Source organism: Vidua chalybeata, chromosome 20 (assembly GCF_026979565.1).
Source record: "Vidua chalybeata isolate OUT-0048 chromosome 20, bVidCha1 merged haplotype, whole genome shotgun sequence".
Lineage (NCBI taxonomy): Eukaryota > Metazoa > Chordata > Aves > Passeriformes > Viduidae > Vidua > Vidua chalybeata.
The window spans coordinates 5,184,582-5,206,142 of NC_071549.1; the positions used below are offsets into that span (position 1 = coordinate 5,184,582).

The window sequence follows — 21,561 nt, forward strand, 5'->3', positions numbered from 1 at the left end:
GGCTGGCAGGCTCCTCCTGCTTGGACAAAGCCCCTGTGGCCAGCAGCAGCTCCAGGTGCTGTCCTGGGGATATTCCACTCCCAACTGCTGAGCCCTGTGGATGCCAGGCTGCGGGAAAATGAGGAACTGCTGCTCTCAGCACACTCCCTGCTTTAGGGTTGGGCTGGAAGGGACTTTAAGGATCATGCAGTTCCTACCCCCTGCCATGTCTACCTTCCACTAGACCAGGTTGCTCCAGCCTGGCCTTGGACACTCCCAGGGATCCAGGAGCAGCCACAGTTTCTCTGGGCAACCTGTGCCAGGGCCTCCCCACCCTCACAGGGAAGAATTTCTTCCAAATACCTAGTCTAGATCTACCCTCTTCCAGTTGCAGCCTATGAGGAATTTCCTGGGACAGGGCTCGCTGTGAGCAGGCGTGACCTGCTTGTGGTGTGTCTGTTCTTGCAAGAGGTTCCATCAGAGGGATGTGCTGTGACTGCTGGAACTGCTGCTGGAGCTCCTTCAGGACACTCACCAGCCCACCTGGATGGAGGTTTGGAGCTTGGGACTGCCCATGGGAGCCCTGCTGGAATTAGCACTAACTGAACCTGGCTTGTTGCAGCCCACAAAGGGCTCTGCTTGTATCTCTTGGCTTAAACTGATGAAAAATATCCTGATTGACCCATCTGATTCCTGGTACCTGTCCTGGGTGAAGAACTCCCTCCCCTGCAGAAAGGCAGAGGGCAGTGCCTGTGGCAGGAGTGCTCTGCTGTGCAGTGAATGCTGTGCAGTGCCGAGGAAGCACTTCTGGGGCAGAGCAGGGACGCTGAGATCTGTCTGTCCCCTTTCCCTGCCAACCAAAGGCAGGCAGCACTGCCTGCTGGTGGCAGGGTGGTGTTTCCCTGCTGCAGGTGACACTGTGCTGAAGGGCTGCCATGGCAGCGCTGTGTTTATTAAAGGATCACGCTTCTTCCACAGCACAACTTCATTTTCAAGAGCACAGAAGTTTGTTCAGAGCAGACAGATGGCCTCAGATCAGCTTCTGCTGCAAATGACTACTTGAATCTTAGGTACGAGGCATGATTCAAACCTGACTGCTGGGGGTGCCAGGAAAATAAATGATAGCTGCCAGGGTTGCAGTCTGTTGCCCAGCTAATTCCCAAAATCAGACTCTTGCTACTGAGAGCTGACAGCAGGGTTCAGAGATGACAAATGATCAGAAAATAACACAGTCTCTGCAGGCCTTTGGTCTGATCTCTGTCCAAGCCCAAAGAGTCAGCACTGGCCCTCTGCAAATGCTGCTCTTTGGCCCCACAAGGTACGGGTCACACATGGAATTTATGATTAATCCTCATTGTTAGAGCGTGGATCTTCAGTAAAGGATAATTGCTTTAATTAGTTCTCAGTGTTTTGTACTGTCTGTGGAGAGATACCTGCTTACCTTCCTCCCCTGAGACCTGGTCTCTACAGACCTGTCTGAGGTGGGTGAGGGGGGATAGCTGTACCCCCAGGGCTGGATGCAACATTCAAACCAGTCTGACAGTATCAAGTATGGAGCAGGAAAGCTTAAAATCTGTGCCAAGGTCTGTTTGATACTTTGTTTAATGTTTCTAACTTTCTTAGGTTCATTTAGGAACTGGTTGTTTGCTTTTTTGTTACAACACAGGTAATGGATGCAACCTCTCATTTCTGTCTTTGGCTTAAAAGCTCCCATTGCCCGGGAGGTTTTGAAGTTCACCCCTTTTACTTGTTTGTTAAATCTTCATTTTATTGAGCTTATCTCTGCACACACCTGGTTCCTTACGCCCACACCTCAGAAATAAACCTTGTCATACGAATTCCATACCTCATTTTACACCTCTCCCAACAAAATGCAACCTCTTGGTCACACGGGTCTCCCTTGAAAGGAAAGAGCAATTTGTAGCAGTTCTTTGCCCAGTTCCTCGTGCCTCCCCCCGGCGCTGAACTCCGCAGAGAGCTCCCTGAAGGTGATGCAGACGCGGCGGTGCTCGATGTGCCTGCGGTGGATGCCGTGTTTCCACTTGTACCGGGCATCCCCGTGCAGCACCACCAGCGACCTCTGCGGTAAGAGGATGGCCACACTCACCTCCTTCCCCGGAACCAGCCTCGGGGACAAAAAGCACTCGGTTCCCTCTTCTGAACTTCTGCGCGCTGATGTCTGCGTGAAAGGTGCAGGGGGACTTAATCCCCCCGTACTGGAAATGGGAAATAATTGGATGGTGTCCTCTGAATCGCAGGACATGGAGAGCACAGTTTTTGAGAGCAGGTTCAGGCTGACCAGACGCTCCCCCCAGAGCCACCAGTCATCAAAGTGGGGGTCGATGGCAGAGCCCCTCTCTGGTCTGTAGTCCAGGTTACACTGTTCCACAGGTGAGAAACTGCTGAGCACAGCACAGGCCTTCATCTGTGCCACAATCTTCCTGCTGAAACTCGGCAAGCCAGTAAAGCTGCCAGCTTTCAGCCTTTGTTTCTTGAAGTTCACTTTGGGTCCATAGTCCTGTTGGAAAAGAAGAGGGAGGGAAAAGCTAGTGTAAAGGAAAAATCTAGGACAAGTCTTTTTGGAGAGGCTGTTCCTGCAGAGCTCTGTTCTCATCTCTTCCACTGACCTGGCTGCCAGGTTGCAAAAGGACTCACTGAATCTACATTAATCTCTCTGGATTTATAAAGCAAAACCAAATCTGAACACCTCCTTCATTCCCTTGGAGATTGTGTGAACTTTAATGCTTGAACACACACCATCAAATACTGTTTGTTGTAACTATCATGTGTTTTTGCAAAAAGTTGATTTTAATTACAGGTAATTCTTGCCATTGATTTCAGGAAAAGCTTTTAAAGGAAAACACTTAATGAAAACATCTCAATATTTTGGGTTTTAACTGAAAACAGCTTTCCTTTTCCAGAAGGATCTAAGATCAGATGTGCTTCCAAAGTCCAACCTGTTTCTTTCGGCCAGACTGTGATGGTTTCCAGTCATCTCGATCCATCAGTTCCACTATCTCACACTCTTCATCTTCATTAATGAACTCCTCCACCAGGAACACCCCTGGAAAGGGAAATGCCCAGCCAGCAAATTCTGAGTGCTCATTTCCTTTAGCTAGGCCTGTGGCTGGACAGTAAGTGAAATTATCTTCTCCCTGTGGAAATATCAATGGAAAAGGAAAAAAAAAAAAGCAATAAGATATTTCCATTATTTACCCCTGCAACCTTGCTATTGCAGCATGAAAACTGTACAGTATTCTTGCAGACAAGAGAAATTTTACAGCTGCTTTTGGGGAAACAGCTATTCCCTGCTCTTTTTTTTGGTTTTTTTTTTTTTTTCCAGCTGCAGCATCAATGTGCTGCTTGCTTGAAGCCACATTTTTTTTTTCTTAGTGATGTCTTTATCCTGGAAAGGCAGGGAAGAACCGATGACCCTCAGGGTCACAGCTATAAGGAGATTAATGGTGGGAATTGCTGCAGAGATACGGTCTGTCATAGCAAAAAAAAATGTTGAATGAGGAAAGTTGATGAAAATCGCGCAGGCCACAAGGCTGAGCTCTAACAAATGAATGTGAACGTAAACACGTGAGGCTCAGGTGAGCTCCGACTCGGCTCCTGAGCGTTACCGAGGCGAACAATTCACGGTAGCCGGGGGCGCGGCCGCCGGGGGGGCTCTGCCTGGTCCCCGTCGTGTGACCCCGGGGTCCCGGCCCCGCTCCGGGCACGGGGGTCCCGCAGCCGCCCCGCCCCGAGGGGCCGCGGCCGGCGGCCCCCGCCGCCCCCCGGCTCCTCCCGCCTCGCCTCCCCGCCCCGCCCCGCCGCCCGCCCCCTCCCCGGTACCTGCGGGGGCGGAGCGGCCGGCGCGGGCCCCTCGCAGAGCAGGCAGGAGCGGATCCCCTTGCAGCCGCAGCCCGGCCCTCCGCCGCCGCCCGCCGCCTGCATCCCGCCGGCTGCGCCGAGGACACAGCCCCCTCCTCCCGCTGCTGCTCCTCCTCCTCCCGCCCTTCCTTCCTCCCCGGCTCCTCTTCCTCCTCCCCGGCCGCTTCCAGGTGAGGGCAGCGGGGCTGGGCGCAGGCCGCGCGGCCGGGCAGCGGGGGTGGAAGGGGGGGTGCGGGCGGACTCGCGCTCCCAGCAGCCCCCGCGGCGCGCCCGGGCTCCGCACCGCTGTTTAGCGCCGCGGGGGACGCTGGGAATTGTAGGCGCGGCGCACGCCCCGCGGGGGCGCCTCAGGGCCGCGGCCGGCACCGGCCCCTCGCGGTGCTCGGTGTCCGGAGGCGGCGGTGACGGGCGAGGCCTTGGGCCGGGGCCGCACCTGCCCCGCCCGGCCCGGTCCGGCCCTGCCCACGGGCGGAGCCGCGGCCTGCGCCCGCAGCCGGTGATACCCCGCGGCCCGGAGCGTGCGGACAGCCCCGGCATCCGTGGCCTTGTCACCACCGCGGCATCGCGTCCCGGGGCAGCGCCAGCCGTGCCAGGCGCGCCGGGCCGGGCGGTGCAGGGCAGCTCCAGGCGAACACGGACAGGTCCGGGGGATGCCCGGCTGTGGGGCTCCATCCCGAGAGCTGCGGTGGGGCAGGAGGGGCCTGTTGGCAGTGAGAGAACCCCGGCGTTCCGCAGCCCCCGCGGTAGCCGAATGTTCCCTGTGCGGCATCACCCGCGGCGCTGTGGGTGGGACGTGCCGTGTCCGGCCTCCCCTGCAGCTCCTGCCCTGGCCCGGCTGTCTCTGGGGTGTCCCTGTGCCAAAGAGAGGGCGATGGCAACGTCCAGTCACTGCTGTCACATTTTTGCTGTAGACACAGGATCTGAGGGAGGTTTGGCTGGACTCCTGGGGAGTCAAACCCTGTGGTTTGACTCTCAGGGAGAGCTCTGTCGTTTGAAGGATCAAATCCCAAGCAGCTGGTGTTTAACCTGGTTTTCAGTTCAGCTCTTTGTGCCTGTATACAGTGTTTCAGTGTATACAATGTTGTAGTGCCCCGTTGCTCCTCACACAATGTTGCAGGTGCTGTAGGTGTGTGGTGCTGCTGAAACCAGAGGACAGCTCAGTGCCCCGTGTGCCCCTCACCATGTGCTGGAGTGGCATTTAGGCAGCATTGATCTAACACAGAAAGACAGGAGCGAGCCTGGCCTTGGAGCTCTGTTCTCTTTTATTTCCCTCTCTTGGAATCTGTGTCAGGAAGAGTGGGCAGCCCTGGTCCAGTCATTTTGTGGAGCTCTTTTGGCCCTGTCAGCACTGTTATTCCAAATATCAGCATATCCCTGTGTGTGTGTGTGTCTACTGAAGCATCAGTTAATCACCAAGACAGAGAACTCTGTTGATTTTTTTTTCCTTGATGAGGAAATTATGTCCTTGATTGGCATGTGCTTGAATTTCTGCTGGTTAATTCAGTTTTCCAAAATTTTTGGGAATTCAGAAGTCATCAGGCAAGAGTCTGTCCAGCTGGCCAGGCCAGTGAGCTCAGTGTCATTTTCTTGGGAAAAAAACATTCACAGCAGGTGTATTGACTCTTACTGCTGCTTTTTGTTTGAAAGAGTGTTGGAATTCCTGGAGCAGAGCCCGGGAGAGGCACAAACAGGTACCTGTGATGCTGTCCTGGTCCTGAGTGCCATCACTCATGGACAGCTTTCACCTGCAGCAAGTCTGTCACTCCAACAGCCACGGGATGTATCCCTGTTGGTTTGGAGATGGATTGGATCAGCGTGCTGGGAGCCTGTGCCCAATCTAATAATAGTCTCTGCCATGTTCATTTCAACCAAGTGTAAAAGGTGACTTCCAACACAGCAGCAAAAAACAGTAGATAACCTCATAACATTTTTTTTCCTCCCTTGGAGCTGTTGAAAGCATTTCCTCTTATTTCCATTTGTTTTATCAGGAAGGTAACCAGAAGACATCCTACATCTGACTGATTAGTGATACCAGCAGAGAGGTGGAGGTTAAAAATGTCAAAAATTACTACAGAACTTCTTTTGGAAAGAGCAGTCCCAAGATCTACGAGGCTCCGAAAGATCGAGACATTGAAGTAAGTGAGGACAGGCCCATGGAAAATTCCAGATTAATTCAACCTGGCAATGTCTTTTTATCTGTATGTCTTTCTTCCCCTCAACATTTTTTTTACTTAAAAAAAAAAGAGAGTTTCAAAGCACAGACCTGAGAGGGCATTCCCAGTGCAGGATCAGTGAGCAGTGGTGGCACTGCACTCACTAAGGAGGTTATTGGCAGGTGTCACCTTTTTTTCCCAATTCTATTGTATGCTCAAGGCTGGATCCTGATTTCCTAACCCCAGGGTATCATCTCTACCCCCAAAGCCGTTGCATCTTTGCTAGCAATTGCTTAATGTGAACAAGAGAATCTTTTAGCATGGATTTCAGAGGGTTTTTGGCATTATTTCCCTTCCATTTCCCTTTCCCTCCATCATGTTCCATCTCTTCTATAACCAGTAATCCTACTACCTCAAACATTGCAGAGGGAGAGAATAAACTCTGGATCACTTAAAAACCACTAAAAACAGTTTTGTCACTCAGGTCCTTAACAGAGGTCATTGCAAATATGTGTCCTTGCAAGTGTTTAACACAGAGCTGGCCAGTCCAAGTGCCTCAGCTGGCCAGTTTCTGGCTGGCACCTTTGTTGTTGTTGCTGATGTCAGGGGGCTTGGGTTTCACATGTACTCTTTAAAGTTATTTCTTTCCGTTTGCTGTGTGCTAAAGTAATTATTTTTAGTGAGAAACTCACATGTTTCTCTGAGGAGTATCAGCTGCAGTAATCTGGATGAGAGAGGGGTGGGGAGATGTTTGAAGCTGTGGATTTTTGGAGTGTGGCTTTCTCCATGCAGCTTTGTACTGTGATGTGTTTCAGAAAGTCTGTTTGGGGAACACCATTGAGTTTTTTCCCCAGAAGGACACCACAGTCACACCTCTGCAGCCAGCTGGATTGTCCTCAGCCTTTCTTACCAGCCCTGAGTGGCTGGTTACACTTCTGAGATGGCAAGTGAAGGAGAAGGGATCTTACTTTCTGGATTTATTTGTCTCATTTATTCACACTTCATTAATATCTAGAAGCTTATTTTTGTAACTGGCCATTAGGGAAAGAGATTCTGTTTGTTAAAGGAACCCAAGCTTTTGCCCTCAAGAGATGTTGGCTGCCAGGACTGGAAGCTCCCTTTGGAGCTCACCTAATGATCTAACCAAATATAAATAACCCTGCTTACATTATGCAGTTTTCAATTTCTTTCAGAGAAGGGATATTTCTTTTCCCCTCACCAATATTGTACCACTTCCTCTTTCAGGACAAAGTTCTTCTGTTTTGGAGGCAGTCTTGGGATTTTGTTAGGTGAATTTCTACATTTACCATTGGAAGCTTTCGCAGCAAAACTCACTATAAAAGAAATGGAAAAAACACTTTTTTTGGTCAAGTTAGTTCTTTAAAAACAGCCAGATTATTTGGGGACACACTCTACACTTGGCATGAACTGAGAAATAATAAATGTAGTGCACTCTATGGACAGGGCAGACTGAGGGTGTAGTGTCTCGAATTGCCACAGCTTGTCTTGTTGATTCACCATTGCACAGGAATAAAATACCAAACCTTTTAGAGGTGTAGCAACTTTTTCCTATCAAATAAGAACTTTTCTGGTGGTTTACTACTCCCAGCCAGCTCAGTTACCCCTAGGAGATTATCTGAATTGCAGGTTAATTGTACTTTGGCAGACCTGAGTCTCTGATGGTGGCTGTTAGCTCAGGCACATCAGCTATCCCACAGTGTGCTCACAATCCAGAATGCTGCCACCAGTGTAGGAAATGGATTTGAAAAGAATTCTTAAAACTTGATAGAAAGTTGATAGGCTGAAAAACATTTATAAAGTATTGTAACTAAGAAATAAGGTAGTTTTTGATAGAATGGTGTCAAATTTTATATCTCTCGTGTTTTACTATTTATTGAGATTAATAATAGAACAAAAAATTTTAAACCACTTTTTAGTTATTTCATCTTTATAAAAATTTTAAAAACTAACAAAATGGTGCCTCCTTTACGAGGAAGTGATAATTCAACAGATTGTCAAGTTAACTCTAAAAAAACCAACACACCAGAAAAAGCAGTTTTGGTCAGTTGTACCCAGTGAGTTGTGCTGGACTGAGATGCCACCAGGTGGGACTGTCTATGCTATGAAATCAGCATTTGTTCTTCCAGTGAGCTACAGATATTTCATGGGTGGTTTTTTGGTTTTTGTTTTGTTTTCAGCCTGTCCAAGCTGCAATTGAAGACTGGAGATTTAGACCCGCGCTTGTTTTCCCGCCTGAGGCACCTGCAGAAACTTGATCTCTCTGATAATTTACTGGACAAATTTCCCAGCAGCCTAACCCTCCCTGATCTGCGTGTCCTGAACTGCAACAATAACAAGCTGGAAGATGTAACTGCTCTGAAACAGTTCCCTCTGCTCGAGGAGCTGACCTACGAGAACAATGTGTACTTGACAGTGAGTTACCCCCCTCCTTACATTCAACAGAGAGGCAAACAAGCAGCACTTGTGCAAAGTTCTTACATATTGTTCTTGGGCAGCAAGTGCTAGGGCATTTGAGAAAGCAGCCAGCCTTTGTGAGACATTTAACCACTTTGTGCCACTGTTTCTCAATCTGCAGAAGTGACTTGCCCAAAACCACTCAGATATTAAGATCTGTGTCCTGATTCTGTAGGCCAAAGTCCTGTCTTAGGTGGCTTATCAGGCACAGTACCTTATGCTCATGCTAGTGTAAAATGCAGGAATGACTGTGTAGAGATGTCCTTACAGAAACACAGAATCACAGAATGGTTTGGATTGCAAGGGATCTTAATGCTCATCTTGTTCCACCCCTGCCATGGGCAGGGACACCTTCCATTAGAGCAGGCTGCTCAGAACCCCATCCAATCTGGTCTTAAACACTCCCAGGGATGGGGCAGCTACAGCTTCTCTGTGCACCTGTGCCAGTGCATCACCACCCCCACAGTAAAGAGTTTCTTTCCTAATACCTAATGCTAGTTTTATTTCCTAATATCTGTGTTCGTTTTAGTGCCCTCTGTGCTCTGGAAAGGCAGACTGGGTCCTCAGATGAAGGTTTAAACTCGGTGATTAATCCAGTTTAGGTTTTGACTTCTCCCAAGAGGATCTGCTGACTGTACAACTCAAACATCCAAAGCTGATTTTACTCGTGCTGTAAACTGGCATCAGCCACTCACCATCCCCACATGCTTATTTGCTGTGGCACCCTGGCAGTATATCTGTGCCTGTATGGTGAACTATCTGACCCAAGGAATTCTGCTGGAATTCCTTGACTGGAGGCAGGACAGGCCTTCCCCCTGTGTTAGAGTTCAGGGATATGAACAGAGCTCCCAGCCTTGCACTCAGGCCCAGCAGATGAGCAGTTACACAGCCCCCACCTTGTGCTGGATGTTAGCACTGCCTGAGGGCTGGGCAGCTCTGTCTGCAGTTTAAGATCCCAACTCATAGAGAACATTAATTCACATCTAAAATGTGAAATTCAAGTTGAAAATCCTGAGGAGATTTTATGAAATGGCTTTCCCTTACTAAATATATCATTCTCATATAGGCTGTATTTTAATCAAGGACTAAAGGTAAAGCGAGTACCACATGTACAAATTTTGTAACTCCAGTGTTTTCTCTTTCTAGCTCAATGATGACTACAAAGTAATGTTTCTTTTGCAAAATCTTCGTCTGCTCAATGGCAAAGACATAACCAAACTGGCCAACCATGTGAGGTGTGTCAACAGCCGTAAGCTCACCAGCAAGGTAAGATGTGGGATATTTCCTTAACCTTTAAACACCTCAAAAATAACCAAATCCTGTGCTCAGTGTAGTGACAGAACTGCAAACAAGCTTCAAGTGGTTTGCAATACCTGTGGTATGATCTGAGCCCAACCTGCAGAAAGGGTCACTCAGGAAATGTCTTACTTTGCTTTCTCTGGTCACTGCTGGCATCTGCTCTGCCTGTTCTGTGCAGGCAGTTTGCCTTTGGTTTAAGTGACAGGAGCAGGGCCAACCAGGTCTGTGTCTGATCCTGTAGTTTTTCAGGTTGCTCTGATCATCATTCAGGAATGGGAGAAGCCTGGTGCTCCCAGAACAGCTGCAAACACCTCCCCATCTAATTTAAGTTACTGTCCAGGCCCCAGGAATGGGGAGAACAAAACCAGGCTCTGGATAATCCTGCTTTTTCCAGCTTTCACCAGGAACAAGGATTTGTTCTTTATTCTTCAGTTGTGAATGTTTAGAATTCTATTTTCACTCATTTGTCTACACAATTTAGTTCCTGACAGATTGTCCCCACAAGGCATCATTGTGATCTTGAGCAAAATTATTGTTCAGTTATGATAAAGGTTTGATTGGCTGGTTGTTTTTGTGTATTACTGCTCTTACCATTAGTATTCTATTTAATTGATCTTCTTAATTCCTTCTGTGTAACAGTGAGTGAAAACTCAGATACTGAAAAATGGGATGAGTTGTGCTGAGTGTTGTCTGCATCAAACCTGTGAACCTCAAAGGGGCTCTGTGAGAGCTGCTCAGCCTCTTGTCCCAGACAGCTGATCACAGCTGGCTGTTTAATGAAACACCAAACACTCCCCTGTGCTGTTCTTCTTGTGGTGTCTGTGCCCTGATGCCTTTCCCTGATGTTATTTGTACCTGCCTGCCCAGTTCTTAGTCCTGTGTCTCAATGTAAAAATGTCTGTTGGGTCCAAATGCTGATGGATGTTACTGCCCACCAGAAACTCCGATGGGAAACTGTGCTGGCAGGTGAGCATCCTGTAGGTCAGCAGCCTTTTGGAGTCCAGGTGTCTCTCTAAATGGGTCCATGCTGACAGTGTCTGCTTAGCCACACTCACTCCAGCTTGGTACAGATGAACTGTCTTTCTCCTTAGCTGAAGTGGTCATTTGAACATGAATAAATAAATTAAAGTGGTGCCATCACGTAGGGTGCAGCACTCAGGGTTGGCCACTTCTTAAATGCTTTCACAAGTTCTCTTGTGCTTTTCTATTGAATAAACTCAGTCTTTCTGCCTAGGTTACTGCTCACTGGAAAAAATTCTTCAGTGACCAACTCCCTGAGAAATACACAGCTGAGCAGGTGAAGTCCATCAAGAAAAAGTTCCTGAAGTCAGTACAGACCAATGTGGTGTATGGGCCCAGCTCACTCAGCGAGTTCACCCGCTGGCGGGTAGGTCACATCCCAGCCACCTTCTTGTTCTCCAGGCAAGGACCCTGCTCCTGGTTCTGCATGGACTGGATTAAAACACTCCATGGATTTGGGTGCTCTTGCTGACAAGTGGTATCATTTTTCTCTTTCTTCACTGCTTTGTTAAGCAGCTACCAGGACTAAATATGCACCAAGTTGAAATGGCTGTCATTAAATATTATTTTTTAATTCATAAGCAATAATGATACTTGTACTAATTAATCAGACTGCAATATCCTTAATACTTATTTATTTGCAAATTAGTTTAATAGTAACTTTTATTTTTGATGAAAGAATAAGTGTAGCTGCTCCCAGCGGGGAAAGACACCACATAGTTTGTAACATTTGTTTGATTTGTTTGTTCATACACACAATTGAGACTTCCATCTCTCCTTTGTCTTGTTTTATTGCTGTGCTGTTGTTTCCACAGCTGTGTACTCTGAATGCCCATGACAAAGTGAAGTTCTTGGGTCATGTAATGTCAGCTGGGGACTCCTCCACCACTTGTGAAATTCACACAGAATAGTGGGAGCAGATATTAAAAACTCAGCAAAGCAGCTCTTTGTGCCATGACACATCAGAGCTTGACGTGCTGTGGCTTTTTTGTCGTCGTCTTTTTTTTTTTTAACATACCCACATATTTGCTTCTCAGGTGAAAATGATTGCAGAAGAGTTTCTGGCACACTCACTAGGTCTGGAATTAAACTCTGATACTGAACCAGAGGAAAAGACAGATGAGAATGAGGAAGAAAGCACAGAAAGCCCCAGGGAAGCTGCAGAAGACGTGGCTCAGGTAGGTGATTTTTCCAGTTACATTAGCAATGTTCTTTCTGTTTCCTGAGAATTCAGCAGCTCTTGTCAGTTCACATTTATGACCCTTTGGTAACCACAGGGGCAGTCTCAGGCTCCAGCCTGTATCCAATAGCTCAGTGTTCTTCTTTACAGCCAGATTGAAGCTTTCCCAGAAATGTGGAGGTGGAGTTGCTCCCTCAGAGAGCTTCCATTCTCATAAAAACATTTAATGAGTGCAATCCTACTCACTCCACCTCTCCTCTAGGAAGAGATATTTTAATTAGAGACCTGGGCTGATGCCTGGCCAGGCTCTGCTGGTGTTTGCCTGTTTAGAAATGGCTGCAGACTGAGCCCCTGTGGTCCATAGGCCAGATTTGGTTTTCCACATCGTATATAAATTGCAAATAACTGAGACAGGGGAAGGGAGCTGAAAAGGAGGCTGGCTGCATGGCTTCCAGTAGCTTCTGCCTCTAGGAACCCTGCAGCTCTGAGCTGCCTGATCCCTGGAACCCAGTCTATAACCATGGGAGGATACTTGCATTTGAATAATTAATGTCTTTAACTTACAAATGATCTGCACATCTCAGGGAAGCTAAAAACCTTCTGCAGAACCTGACAACATGACAACGTGCCTTATAGGTCACAGTAACACCCAGCAAGAGGAAAAGAAATCATTCAAAATCAAGCCCTGGAAACAAGAGGTCCAAGACCCAGGCAAACACCGAGGAGGAAGCTGCAGTTAATCCCAGAAAATCCAGTCATGTGGAGGATGACCCAGCTCCTGATAAACCAAGAACATCAAACCAACCAGCCAAGGATGCAACGCCTGAGCAGGGAGCTGAAGGGACACAGAAGAATGGAGAGCAGTTTCCCAAGGGGCAAAGCAACAGAAGATCCAGCCAGATGACAGGGGAACAGAAAAGCCAGGAGCAGGACAGCAGCGTGGTTACCTTGACCCCCGTGAAGAACTCCAAGCGCAAGGTACGTCCATCAGCATTTGTTCTCCTTGGGACTGGCTTTGGGCCTCTTGGTTTATAGTGGGAGGAGCTGCCTTCAGGTTTCTTCAGAGCTCTGCACAGCTGGGGGCTCATAGTTGGCCAAATATATTGTGAGTTTTGGTTTGGTTTTTTTTGTCATTGTTTTAAATCTCTCAGAGGCATCAAGGGAGAGAAGAAACCCCCCGGGAGACCCCAGTGGATCCCCTCTGGGGGATGGATGGACCAGCGCTCCGAGGTGGTGCACTGACAACCTGTGCTTAGAAATGGGACTGGCAAGCCTTGCTCTCAACTCAGGGGCTGCATGGGGAAAGGTGTTTTCCCCCTCAGCTCGGGCCAGTGGGGACTTAAAGGGTTTTCCATGTTTCTCTGCTGTAGGAAATGGGGTTCTCTGCTGGGGTCTGCTGGGCACATCTTTGCTAAACAGTTCCCTGCTGCTTTAGGAGTCTTGAGCATTGTGGCACCTCAGTCTCTCCTGTTCTCCATAGCACATATGGGCTGAAAAATACTTGAGTTTAACTCAGATTGCTGTGTTCAGCAGAGGGGTCTGTCAAGGCAATCACAGGCAAACCGTGTCAGGGGAATGAATTTTCTAAATGTGGATGGTTTATTGTAGGAGGATGTCAGTGCAGAGCCATTGCATTTTCTTCAGTGTCACAGTAAAGGCAACAGCCGCGAGGATTTTAAAACGCAGCTCTGGTCCTGTGTCTTCGAGCCAGTGCTAGACTCTGGAGCCAGGAAAGGTGAGCTCTTAAAGAGGTTTGCAGGATTCCCAGAACCAGCTGGCTCTGGAATCCCAGTGGACTCCATGCCTTAGACCCCTGCTCCTTCAAGCTGTAGTCTCCGTTGTCAGGAAGAGACTTGCTTACATATTTGTCCTTTGACTTCGAAAACAGGAGACTGGGAGAGCACCGGGCAGTGATAAGCTGCAGTCTTCATGTGTTATCCCTGAACCTGGGAACTTCTCACCCACTATTGTCCTCTTTCAGATCCCATTGTGAGCTCCTCCAGAACCGTGGCAACTTGTGGAGGGGAATCTGTCTGTCTGATTGATTGTGAGACAGGGACAGTGCTGAAAAAGTACAAAGTGGCTACAGAGGTGGGTTGCAAGTGGGACGGGTAAGCACTGAATGGGAATACTTCAATCTGTAATAATTACAGTACCACAATCTGTAATAATTACAATCTGTGATAATACATATTACAAAGAAAGTGTTAGTGTGGAGGGATGTTAAGATGAAGATAGATAATAAACATTGCTTGTTTATCCTTTTAGCCTGGTTTGAGTTTATTTTTTATTAGTTTAGGAGATTAGCCTGCCAGTCCTCACACAGGTGTGTCTGGCTGCTGAGCCTGCTTGACAGCACAGAGGAATAAACATCCTCTTTCTGTAGTTTATGTTCTTTTGAAAGCTATTTTGAGTTTTAATGCTCCATCTTAAATAGTCATGTCATTTTACCTATCACCTGACACTTGTGACAGTTGTCTTTTCTCTGAGCTAACAGCCAACACCTTGCTGGCTATTCTCTGTTCTCTGTCACCCCAGTCTTGTTTTCCTTGTGTCCCAGGAGTTCTTCAGCGTTGCATGGACAACCCTCACAATGGTGATCAGCGACAGCCGCAAGAAAGCTCACAACATCCTGGCAGCTGCAGGGAGGAGAGGCATTGTCAAACTGATCCACGTGGCAGCCGACTTCTGCTACGGAGAGATAAAGGCTCACAAAAAGCCCATTGCTACTGTCTGCTTCAGCCCAACCCAGGAGACCCACCTCTTCAGTAAGTCTGCTTCAGAATCCCTGGTTTTAGTTCTGATGTGGAAAAGTCAGGGCTTCCTTAACAAGGGGAATTGTCACCAGGGCAAGCAGGGACGCACAAAAGGCATGGACAGGCATTAGGGAGAGAACGTTGTTACTCTCCTGTGGCAGCAACCTCCAGCTTGTTTCAGCCAGAGCCTGCCTCTTCAGCTGAGGTGCAGCAGCTCCTGTTTCTCCTTTGGTGGCTCTCAGGGTGGTGTCACACACACATTAGCCACAAACAAGCTCAGTAGTGGATCTGTTCCACAGGGATGAGTAAGAAGAAAGGCAGAGCAGGCAGCTGGGAGCCAGGCAGTGGCAGGTCTCTCCTCCAGCACAGCAGCCTATTATGGGCTGTTTGGTTTCATTTTATCCAACAATGTGCTTAATTGACTTTGATGTTTTTAATGTGGGTTCTGTGCCTTGACAGAGATTTCTATTCAGGTCCTGATGTCAAGGAGAGCTTTGCCACACACAGTAGGGCCCACAGAGGCTGTGGCTCACAGACTGGTAATGAACCATCATGTTACAAATTGCAGCTGCATTGTCAGGCTGTACAGTGAGCTGGTACAGAGCCATTCAGGCCACACCTGCACCCCACAGCACATTGTTTCTCTTGGCTACAATTACCCACATCCTGGAGTGGTTAAAGTGCTACATGAACCATTAAAAGTGGAATTTTTTTTTAGAATAGGGGATACTTTTCAAGAAGCTCAGGAGTGCCAAAAGCAGAAGCAGAGGAAAGAATGAGGAAGTTGGTAGCACAGCCATATAATGGTGTGGACAGCAAGACTCGTTATATTTCATAGAAAAAATTTAGAGTAATTAAGGGAGATTCTTTGTATCTTTTCTGGGGAGGGGACACCAAGAAACTCTGAGTTTGAGGGCTGCCATCTGATGAGGGTCCAGGTTACTCAGAGTAATCTGTTAGAACTGTTTCTGCTTCCAGTGTATCAGCTTGGTGACATGTTTCTCACCCTTTGTGAGTGCCTTACTTTCCCAATGGGAGCTGCTGTGGATGTGAACACAGTGTGGATATGTGCAATAAAGTGATGTCTGCCTGAGAGTAGAGGTTGGCGCTCATATTTTAGATTCTACTAGAAGCCCTGTCCAGAAACGAGCTCAGAGGGCCACTAACTCAAGACCTTGCAAAGCCACAACTCAGTAATGGACACCAGGAAACAAACTGTTTTATCTGCCCCTCTTAGAGCACAGGATAAGAACTCTTAAGTACTGACTGTGCATGTGTGACAATGTCTGGGAAGTGCTCGGCCAGGAGCCTTGGGGACTGCTGCTGTGCTTTAATGAGCTCTCTGGAGCCTTAGAGGGTGACTGTGACTCAGGCAGAATTGCCAGCTAGCAGGAGAAGAGCCAGATGAGCAGCAGTGTCACTACCTGCTTCTCTTCTGTGTCCCACAGCTGCATCCTATGACAAGCGAATTGCACTCTGGGATATTGGGATTCCAGACTGTGACTACAATTTCAAAGCAAGGTAAAGGTTCAAAAACCAGATGTGGCCAGTCCAAGAGCCTGTAACTATCACGTCACAGCACCACTTAACTGCTTGTTCTCTGCTTTTTTTTAGCCAGCTGCTGGTGCTGGAAACGGCCTCTATCCCCCTACGGATTGCCCTGGTCCCCACCTGCCCAGAGCAGTACCTGCTGGCAGGCTGTGAAGATGGCTGTTTTGCCTGGAACATAAAACTGGATAAGGGACAAAAAAGCAGGTGAGAACCACAAGTTGGGGGTGTGCATTTGCTTTCCAGAACAAGAAGGGATAGTCCTAGCAAAGGCTTGATTTCTAACTGAGCAAAAGCAGCACGTCCTACCAAACTTAAACCATCCTCCCCTTCCCAGAGTGGCCAGAAAAAATAGGAGCATGATGCTCAAGGACTGTTCAGAGTTTGTATTAAAGCTGCAGGTGTTGCAGACTGCTTTGCAGGAAGGCTGGCAGGAGTGTAATCCAATACTCCAAAACTTAAGGGTGTGTCATCTCCAGGTAGTGTAACGGAGTGTAAACTTTTGGATTGATTTCCAGGCTCACAGTGAGGCCTCCCCTGCTCCTGGTACGTGAGGTAACCCAGGAAACTGGGACCCCGTGGGAGCTCAGGAGAAAATTATGAGGAAGAAGCAAGTAAAGTCATGCCCTGCTGACAAATACCCTGATGCCTGCAAAAGGGATGGAGTGCAGCAATCTCTTGAGCAAACAGGCTTCTGCTGTACTAGTAAACCCAGGTGACCCAAAGTGTGGATTCAAGTGGGAATTCACCTTGGCAAGAGACTCACTAACAGACAGATTTCCTTCTGGGCTCTGCAGCTGGGTGTCCTTCCACTGCTGGCTGTTCAGGACTTGGCTGATTTCACCCTTCCCCCCTGCTCTAGGCCTTTTGAAGCCATATTCCAGTTTCCTGGTCAGGAAAGCATGACAACATCTCACAGGGTTGATGGTTTGGCTTTTCTCAATGATGATGTTGTTGGTGAGTATACACACAACAGCACAATCCCAAAAACAGTGGGGCACTTCAGCATGTGCAGGGTGAAGCCAGCATGACAAGCAGAGGGGCTGAACGGGGTGTGACAGCCTCTTTAGCTTTTGGGGGGCTGCACAGGATGGAGTTGTCTCCCAGAGTCACTTGTCTTTCCCAAAAACGTGGCCTAGAATGCACACCCATGCTTGGACAGGACCAGAAATCATCTGGACACATCCCTGAGAGCACACATGGCCAAACAGTGCCAAAGTGGAAGGGGGGAGAGTCTCTTTCTGCTCAAGGGCTGGTGGCAAAAGTATTTTTTTTTCAGGGGAACTGTGGGTTTCACATCATGGGCTGGCTCTTTCTGAACAACTTATGCTTGTTCTGCAGCTCAGGAACATAAGCATAGCACTGAAAATCTCTCTGCAAGCTCCACTTATCCTGAAATAAGGTAAAACAGGTGCAAACAGTTGCTGCTGGATCAGATCCCATGGCTTGAAACCCATGTTCTGGATGGACCACCTCTGTCTCAGTGCACTTTGCTTCCCAGCAGCTGCCAGCCACAGCCTCTCCCTTCCTTTCTTCCCTAGTTTCCAAGAGCTCCAAACCAGGATGCATATACTTGTGGAGCTGGAGCAAGTCTTTTGATGCCAAGGGAAAAGGATGCCAGCGGACAATGTCTGCAGTTATTCTGGCTGAGCTGGAGTGGTCCACAACAGACATGTCCTACCTGACACTCAGCACCTGCCCAGGTAGGAGCACTCCTTTCCTGGGTAATGCTTTGCCCAGTTGTCCATGGCTCTGCTTTGATCCGTGGGAGCAGCCTGGAGCTGGAGGCAGTGGCTTGGATTTCAGAGCTCTGCTGTCCCCCTGCAGCTCTGCAGTGCAGCTCCAGCCCAGCACCAGCTGGAAATAACCCCAGTAATAAATAATTACAGCTTCACCTTCTGCCTGATAAGGAGGGACAGTCGAGGCTGGGGGGGTCTTTCTTGCACAGGTTTTCAAAGCACAGAGCTCAGGGCTGGGCCCTGTGGAGCCACTGGGATGCTGAGTGCATCTCTGGGCAGGGATGTCACACACTGGGCAGCTGGCTTTGGAGACTGACAAGGAACAAACAAACCTGATCCAGTCAGCACTTCCCAGAACCAGTCTAAAATAAGTCAGGAGAAATCCCAAAGCATTTAGCACTAGCTTTTCTACACTAAACGTAGCTGGTTTGTCCTCAAATGAATTCTTTCAGAACAAGGTGGATTCATATTTTTGTGCCAGTAAGAGAATTTTGCTGAAATATGGCACGCTCCATTGGGATCCTGCAGCTGTCCTTTACAGCACAACAGATTCCCAGCTCCACACTTGTTTCCCAGCTTTTTCTTCTGCTCTCACAGCAAAAGAGTACGTGTTCTGTGGGGATGAGAAGGGCAGTGTGTGGATGTACAACCTCTCCAACTACACCACGGCCTGGGGCTCTCCGAAGGGAAAGCGCTCGGAGCGAAGGATCTCTCCCACACAGGTAGGGCTGAGGTGCTCTCTGGGCCTCCCTTCCACCCCAGGGCAGCTGATCCCACTCTCCTGAGCAGGCTTATCCCAAAACATGCCTTCTGTTGCCACAGCTGACCCTCACAAATAATTAAAAGCAATCTCCAGAGTGTGGCCAAGGCCATTCACTGGGACAGGAAGGAGGAGCTGCAAAGCAAATCTGTCACCCCCTGCAGCTCTTCCTAAAACAGCCCTAAAAACGTGGAGAGGAGCACAAAAGCACAGCTGTGCAGGCACCACATCCCCCAGGGAGGGGGAGGGAAGCCAGAGTGAACATTCCCTGGCAGGAGAGGGCTCACTGCTTCCCCATGCTCACTCACCCTTTTTCTGCCCAGTATTTCCCTCTGGAGACAGCTTTCTTTTGGGCAGTCACTGAAAGGACAAGCACAAACACTCCAAAGGCTCTCAGCCACGGGGCTGGAGCTGCATTAGACAGAGGTATGAGGTCACCCAGTGTTCCATTATTTCTTCCCTGGAAGGGTTATTCAGGTATGGGAAGGGAGTCACCATCCCTGGAGGTGGCACTCCAGGCCCTGTTCTGGGTGACACAGTGCTGCTCAGTCACAGGCTGGACTCGATGCTCTGGGAGGTCTTTTCCAACCTCAACAATTCTGTGATTCCTCAGGTTTTTTGGAAATGCGTTGCCAAGCCACCAGTCAGTTCCTCTGGGACTGAGGTGCAGCAGTTTTCACTTGTCCCTCCCTGTGCACTAAACCCTGGCCCACAGCTCCAGCAGCCCTCAGGAGAAGGAAGAGCCTGTGCCTCAGGATGCCCAGGGCCCCATCTCCCCTGAGACACGTCCCCACCCCTCTGCTCTCCCACAGATCCTCAAGTGGCCGGAGCTGCGCGTGAACGGGGAGCAGCCCCCTGAAATCCTGGTGAACAACGTGGTGGCAGACCCTGCCTTCACCTACCTTGTGGTGCTGACCAGTGTGAACATAACAGCAATCTGGAAGAAGTCCTAGTCCCCTGTGCCACAGTTCCACCCCCGTGCTTTGACCTAGTGCAGTATTAGTGACTGTTACCATGTGCCCATGAACGTTTTCTAGAGCAGCTTTATGTGCAAGATGGAGGGAAAAAAAAAAAAACAAACAAACAAGGTAAGAGTTTGTTAAACTCATCAGTTCATTGTAAACATCCGGTTTCTTTTACTGTACGTTTTCACAATTTGTGCATTTGTTTTATAGAAATGACACTTAATAAAACAAAATACCAGTTCAGCTGGCAGTGCCTGGACTTTTTGGCAGGAAGAGCAGAGAGTTCATCTGCAGCTGTCACTGAGCAGCTTCTCATGCTGGAATTGTACCCACAACAACCTCCCCAACAGCCCAGGACAAATATTTGCCTTAAGGCTCCAGTTAGAAAACTAAAAATCACTTTAATGACTTATCCACCAAATCCAATGTGACATTTATCCTCTTGGCAAAGTGCCTGTCTGCTATGAAAATAAAACCAAAACTCAAAATATTGCTGCTGCTGTCAAAAATTAAACAGAAGTGGGACAAGGGGGAAAATATTGGCCATGAATGGAGGTTTAAATATTTCATCCAGTATCAGACACGTCATTCTGCCTCAGAAGTAACAGTCTGCTCCATTTTACTCAATTCCTTCTTGTTTGTCCTTAATAGCAACCTGTAAAGCAAAAGCAAAAATACACATGCTTAGACAAGAGTTGTTACTGAGCTGCAGGTTGGTGTTTAATCATTCCTGACTCTTCTGTGAATCACAACAACCCCCAGTGGAAATCTCTACAGCAACCAGAATACTGAAATTAAAACCAAATCTTATTTACAAATTGGTGCCCTGGTGCCTCTTCCCAGCACACCAGAGGTACTGTCTCAGTCACAGCCTCCCTGAATTTGTCTGAGTAAGATTAAATCTCAGGATTCGGGGACTAAATTAATAAATAAACTGAGCAGAAGTGATGAGAAGTGAAAATACGGGCCCAGAGTTTTGTCAGGAGAAGTAAAAAAAAAAAAAAAAAAAAAATTAAAGAAAATAAAAATGCACTTAAGAGCAGCCAGGCTTTGACAGCAGCTGAACTACACAAGGAGGGTGGCTTGAATTAATTCATAAACCTAAACCCAGAAGCTTCAAGACACATAAAAACATTGCCACAAGGCCAAACAGTTTTTAGGGAAACAATCCCCTTACCCTGAACCTCTCTTCCAGGAGGGAGAGTTCACTGATCAGGTCTGTGATGGCGTTGGTGAAAGCTTCCTGCGGGCTGTAATCCGGGGTGGTTTGGACACGGATGATGATTTTATGTTCCAGAGGGTGCGGGACCTTGTACCCTGCGAACAGCACCTGCGGGTCTTTGAGCAGCTGCCTGGGCCGGGAACAAAAACCCCAAAGGGTGACGTGAAGGGCGGGAACAGCCTCCCAAACCTCCCCCGGAATCTCCTCCCCGCTTGAACTTACGACTTGATGATGTTCCCGAGCGTGTGGTCCTCCTTGTTGATGGTGAACAGGCAGGCGTTGGGCACCTTGGTGTCCTTGTTGATGGTGATCCTGAGGTATTATGGGATACAGGGCTGTTACCGACCCGTGCGCGCCAGCGAACAGCGGGGACTGGGGGGAAAGGCCCGGGCTCCTCCCACCCCCAGCTCCCCGCGGTTTGATTAGGGTTTAACTAGGCGCCCCCGGGTATCCCCTCACTTTTTCTCGCCCTCGAAGAGCAGGAAGGACTCGAAGGCCGGAGGCGCGTTCATCCCGCCGTTGCTATGGCGGCCGCCGCTTCGCTTCCTCTACGTCACTTCCGCCCGCTCGGTGCTCCTCGCGGCCG

The 21,561-nt window shown here is 48.6% G+C and overlaps 3 protein-coding genes across 5 annotated transcripts; 1 reads left to right on the plus strand and 2 right to left on the minus strand.

Annotated features, from left to right (window-relative positions):
- Positions 1 to 1,701: 1,701 nt before the first annotated feature.
- Positions 1,702 to 4,500, minus strand: ALKBH4 (alkB homolog 4, lysine demethylase). Its single transcript, XM_053960879.1, has 3 exons — positions 3,820 to 4,500; positions 2,937 to 3,134; positions 1,702 to 2,497 (listed from the first exon to the last, which is right to left on the minus strand). Exons 1-3 carry the CDS (start codon positions 4,393 to 4,395, stop codon positions 1,865 to 1,867), a joined length of 1,407 nt encoding a protein of 468 aa, XP_053816854.1. The 5' UTR covers positions 4,396 to 4,500; the 3' UTR covers positions 1,702 to 1,864.
- On the plus strand, positions 3,936 to 19,996 carry LRWD1 (leucine rich repeats and WD repeat domain containing 1). 3 transcript variants are annotated; one of them, XM_053960871.1, is made up of 16 exons: positions 3,936 to 4,028; positions 5,847 to 5,993; positions 8,210 to 8,444; positions 9,633 to 9,752; positions 11,020 to 11,172; positions 11,843 to 11,983; positions 12,622 to 12,963; positions 13,594 to 13,720; positions 13,967 to 14,076; positions 14,546 to 14,753; positions 16,190 to 16,262; positions 16,356 to 16,496; positions 17,152 to 17,246; positions 17,831 to 17,992; positions 18,626 to 18,750; positions 19,601 to 19,996. In XM_053960871.1, the coding sequence occupies exons 2-16, from the start codon at positions 5,914 to 5,916 to the stop codon at positions 19,739 to 19,741; spliced, it is 2,253 nt and encodes a 750-aa protein (XP_053816846.1). In that variant the 5' UTR covers positions 3,936 to 4,028; positions 5,847 to 5,913; the 3' UTR covers positions 19,742 to 19,996. The 3 variants fall into 3 exon arrangements, with proteins under 3 accessions (XP_053816846.1, XP_053816847.1, XP_053816848.1); XM_053960872.1 differs by lacking the exon at positions 3,936 to 4,028 and adding an exon at positions 4,410 to 4,499; XM_053960873.1 differs by lacking the exon at positions 3,936 to 4,028 and adding an exon at positions 5,539 to 5,739.
- LOC128797926 (DNA-directed RNA polymerase II subunit RPB11-a) lies at positions 19,878 to 21,540 on the minus strand. Its single transcript, XM_053960886.1, has 4 exons — positions 21,435 to 21,540; positions 21,198 to 21,287; positions 20,931 to 21,105; positions 19,878 to 20,408 (listed from the first exon to the last, which is right to left on the minus strand). The coding sequence occupies exons 1-4, from the start codon at positions 21,485 to 21,487 to the stop codon at positions 20,373 to 20,375; spliced, it is 354 nt and encodes a 117-aa protein (XP_053816861.1). The 5' UTR covers positions 21,488 to 21,540; the 3' UTR covers positions 19,878 to 20,372.
- Between the last annotated feature and the right edge of the window lie 21 nt (positions 21,541 to 21,561).

What these genes read in the sequence shown, in the direction of transcription:
- ALKBH4 (XM_053960879.1), bottom strand. Translation starts at nt 4,395, where the DNA reads ATGCCGGGGCTGTCCGCACGCTCCGGGCCGCGGGGTATCACCGGCTGC. An exon ending in CGGCCGCTCCGCCCCCGCAG is followed by an intron (nt 3,135 to 3,819) that starts GTACCGGGGAGG and finishes ATATTTCCACAG; the next exon opens with GGAGAAGATAATTTCACTTA. An exon ending in AGTCTGGCCGAAAGAAACAG is followed by an intron (nt 2,498 to 2,936) that starts GTTGGACTTTGG and finishes CTTTTCCAACAG; the next exon opens with GACTATGGACCCAAAGTGAA.
- LRWD1 (XM_053960871.1), top strand. Translation starts at nt 5,914, where the DNA reads ATGTCAAAAATTACTACAGAACTTCTTTTGGAAAGAGCAGTCCCAAGA. An exon ending in TGAAGAACTCCAAGCGCAAG is followed by an intron (nt 12,964 to 13,593) that starts GTACGTCCATCA and finishes GGTTTATTGTAG; the next exon opens with GAGGATGTCAGTGCAGAGCC. An exon ending in GATAAGGGACAAAAAAGCAG is followed by an intron (nt 16,497 to 17,151) that starts GTGAGAACCACA and finishes CCCCTGCTCTAG; the next exon opens with GCCTTTTGAAGCCATATTCC.
- LOC128797926 (XM_053960886.1), bottom strand. Translation starts at nt 21,487, where the DNA reads ATGAACGCGCCTCCGGCCTTCGAGTCCTTCCTGCTCTTCGAGGGCGAG. An exon ending in CTCTTCGAGGGCGAGAAAAA is followed by an intron (nt 21,288 to 21,434) that starts GTGAGGGGATAC and finishes ATAATACCTCAG; the next exon opens with GATCACCATCAACAAGGACA. An exon ending in TCCTGGAAGAGAGGTTCAGG is followed by an intron (nt 20,409 to 20,930) that starts GTAAGGGGATTG and finishes TTTGCTTTACAG; the next exon opens with GTTGCTATTAAGGACAAACA.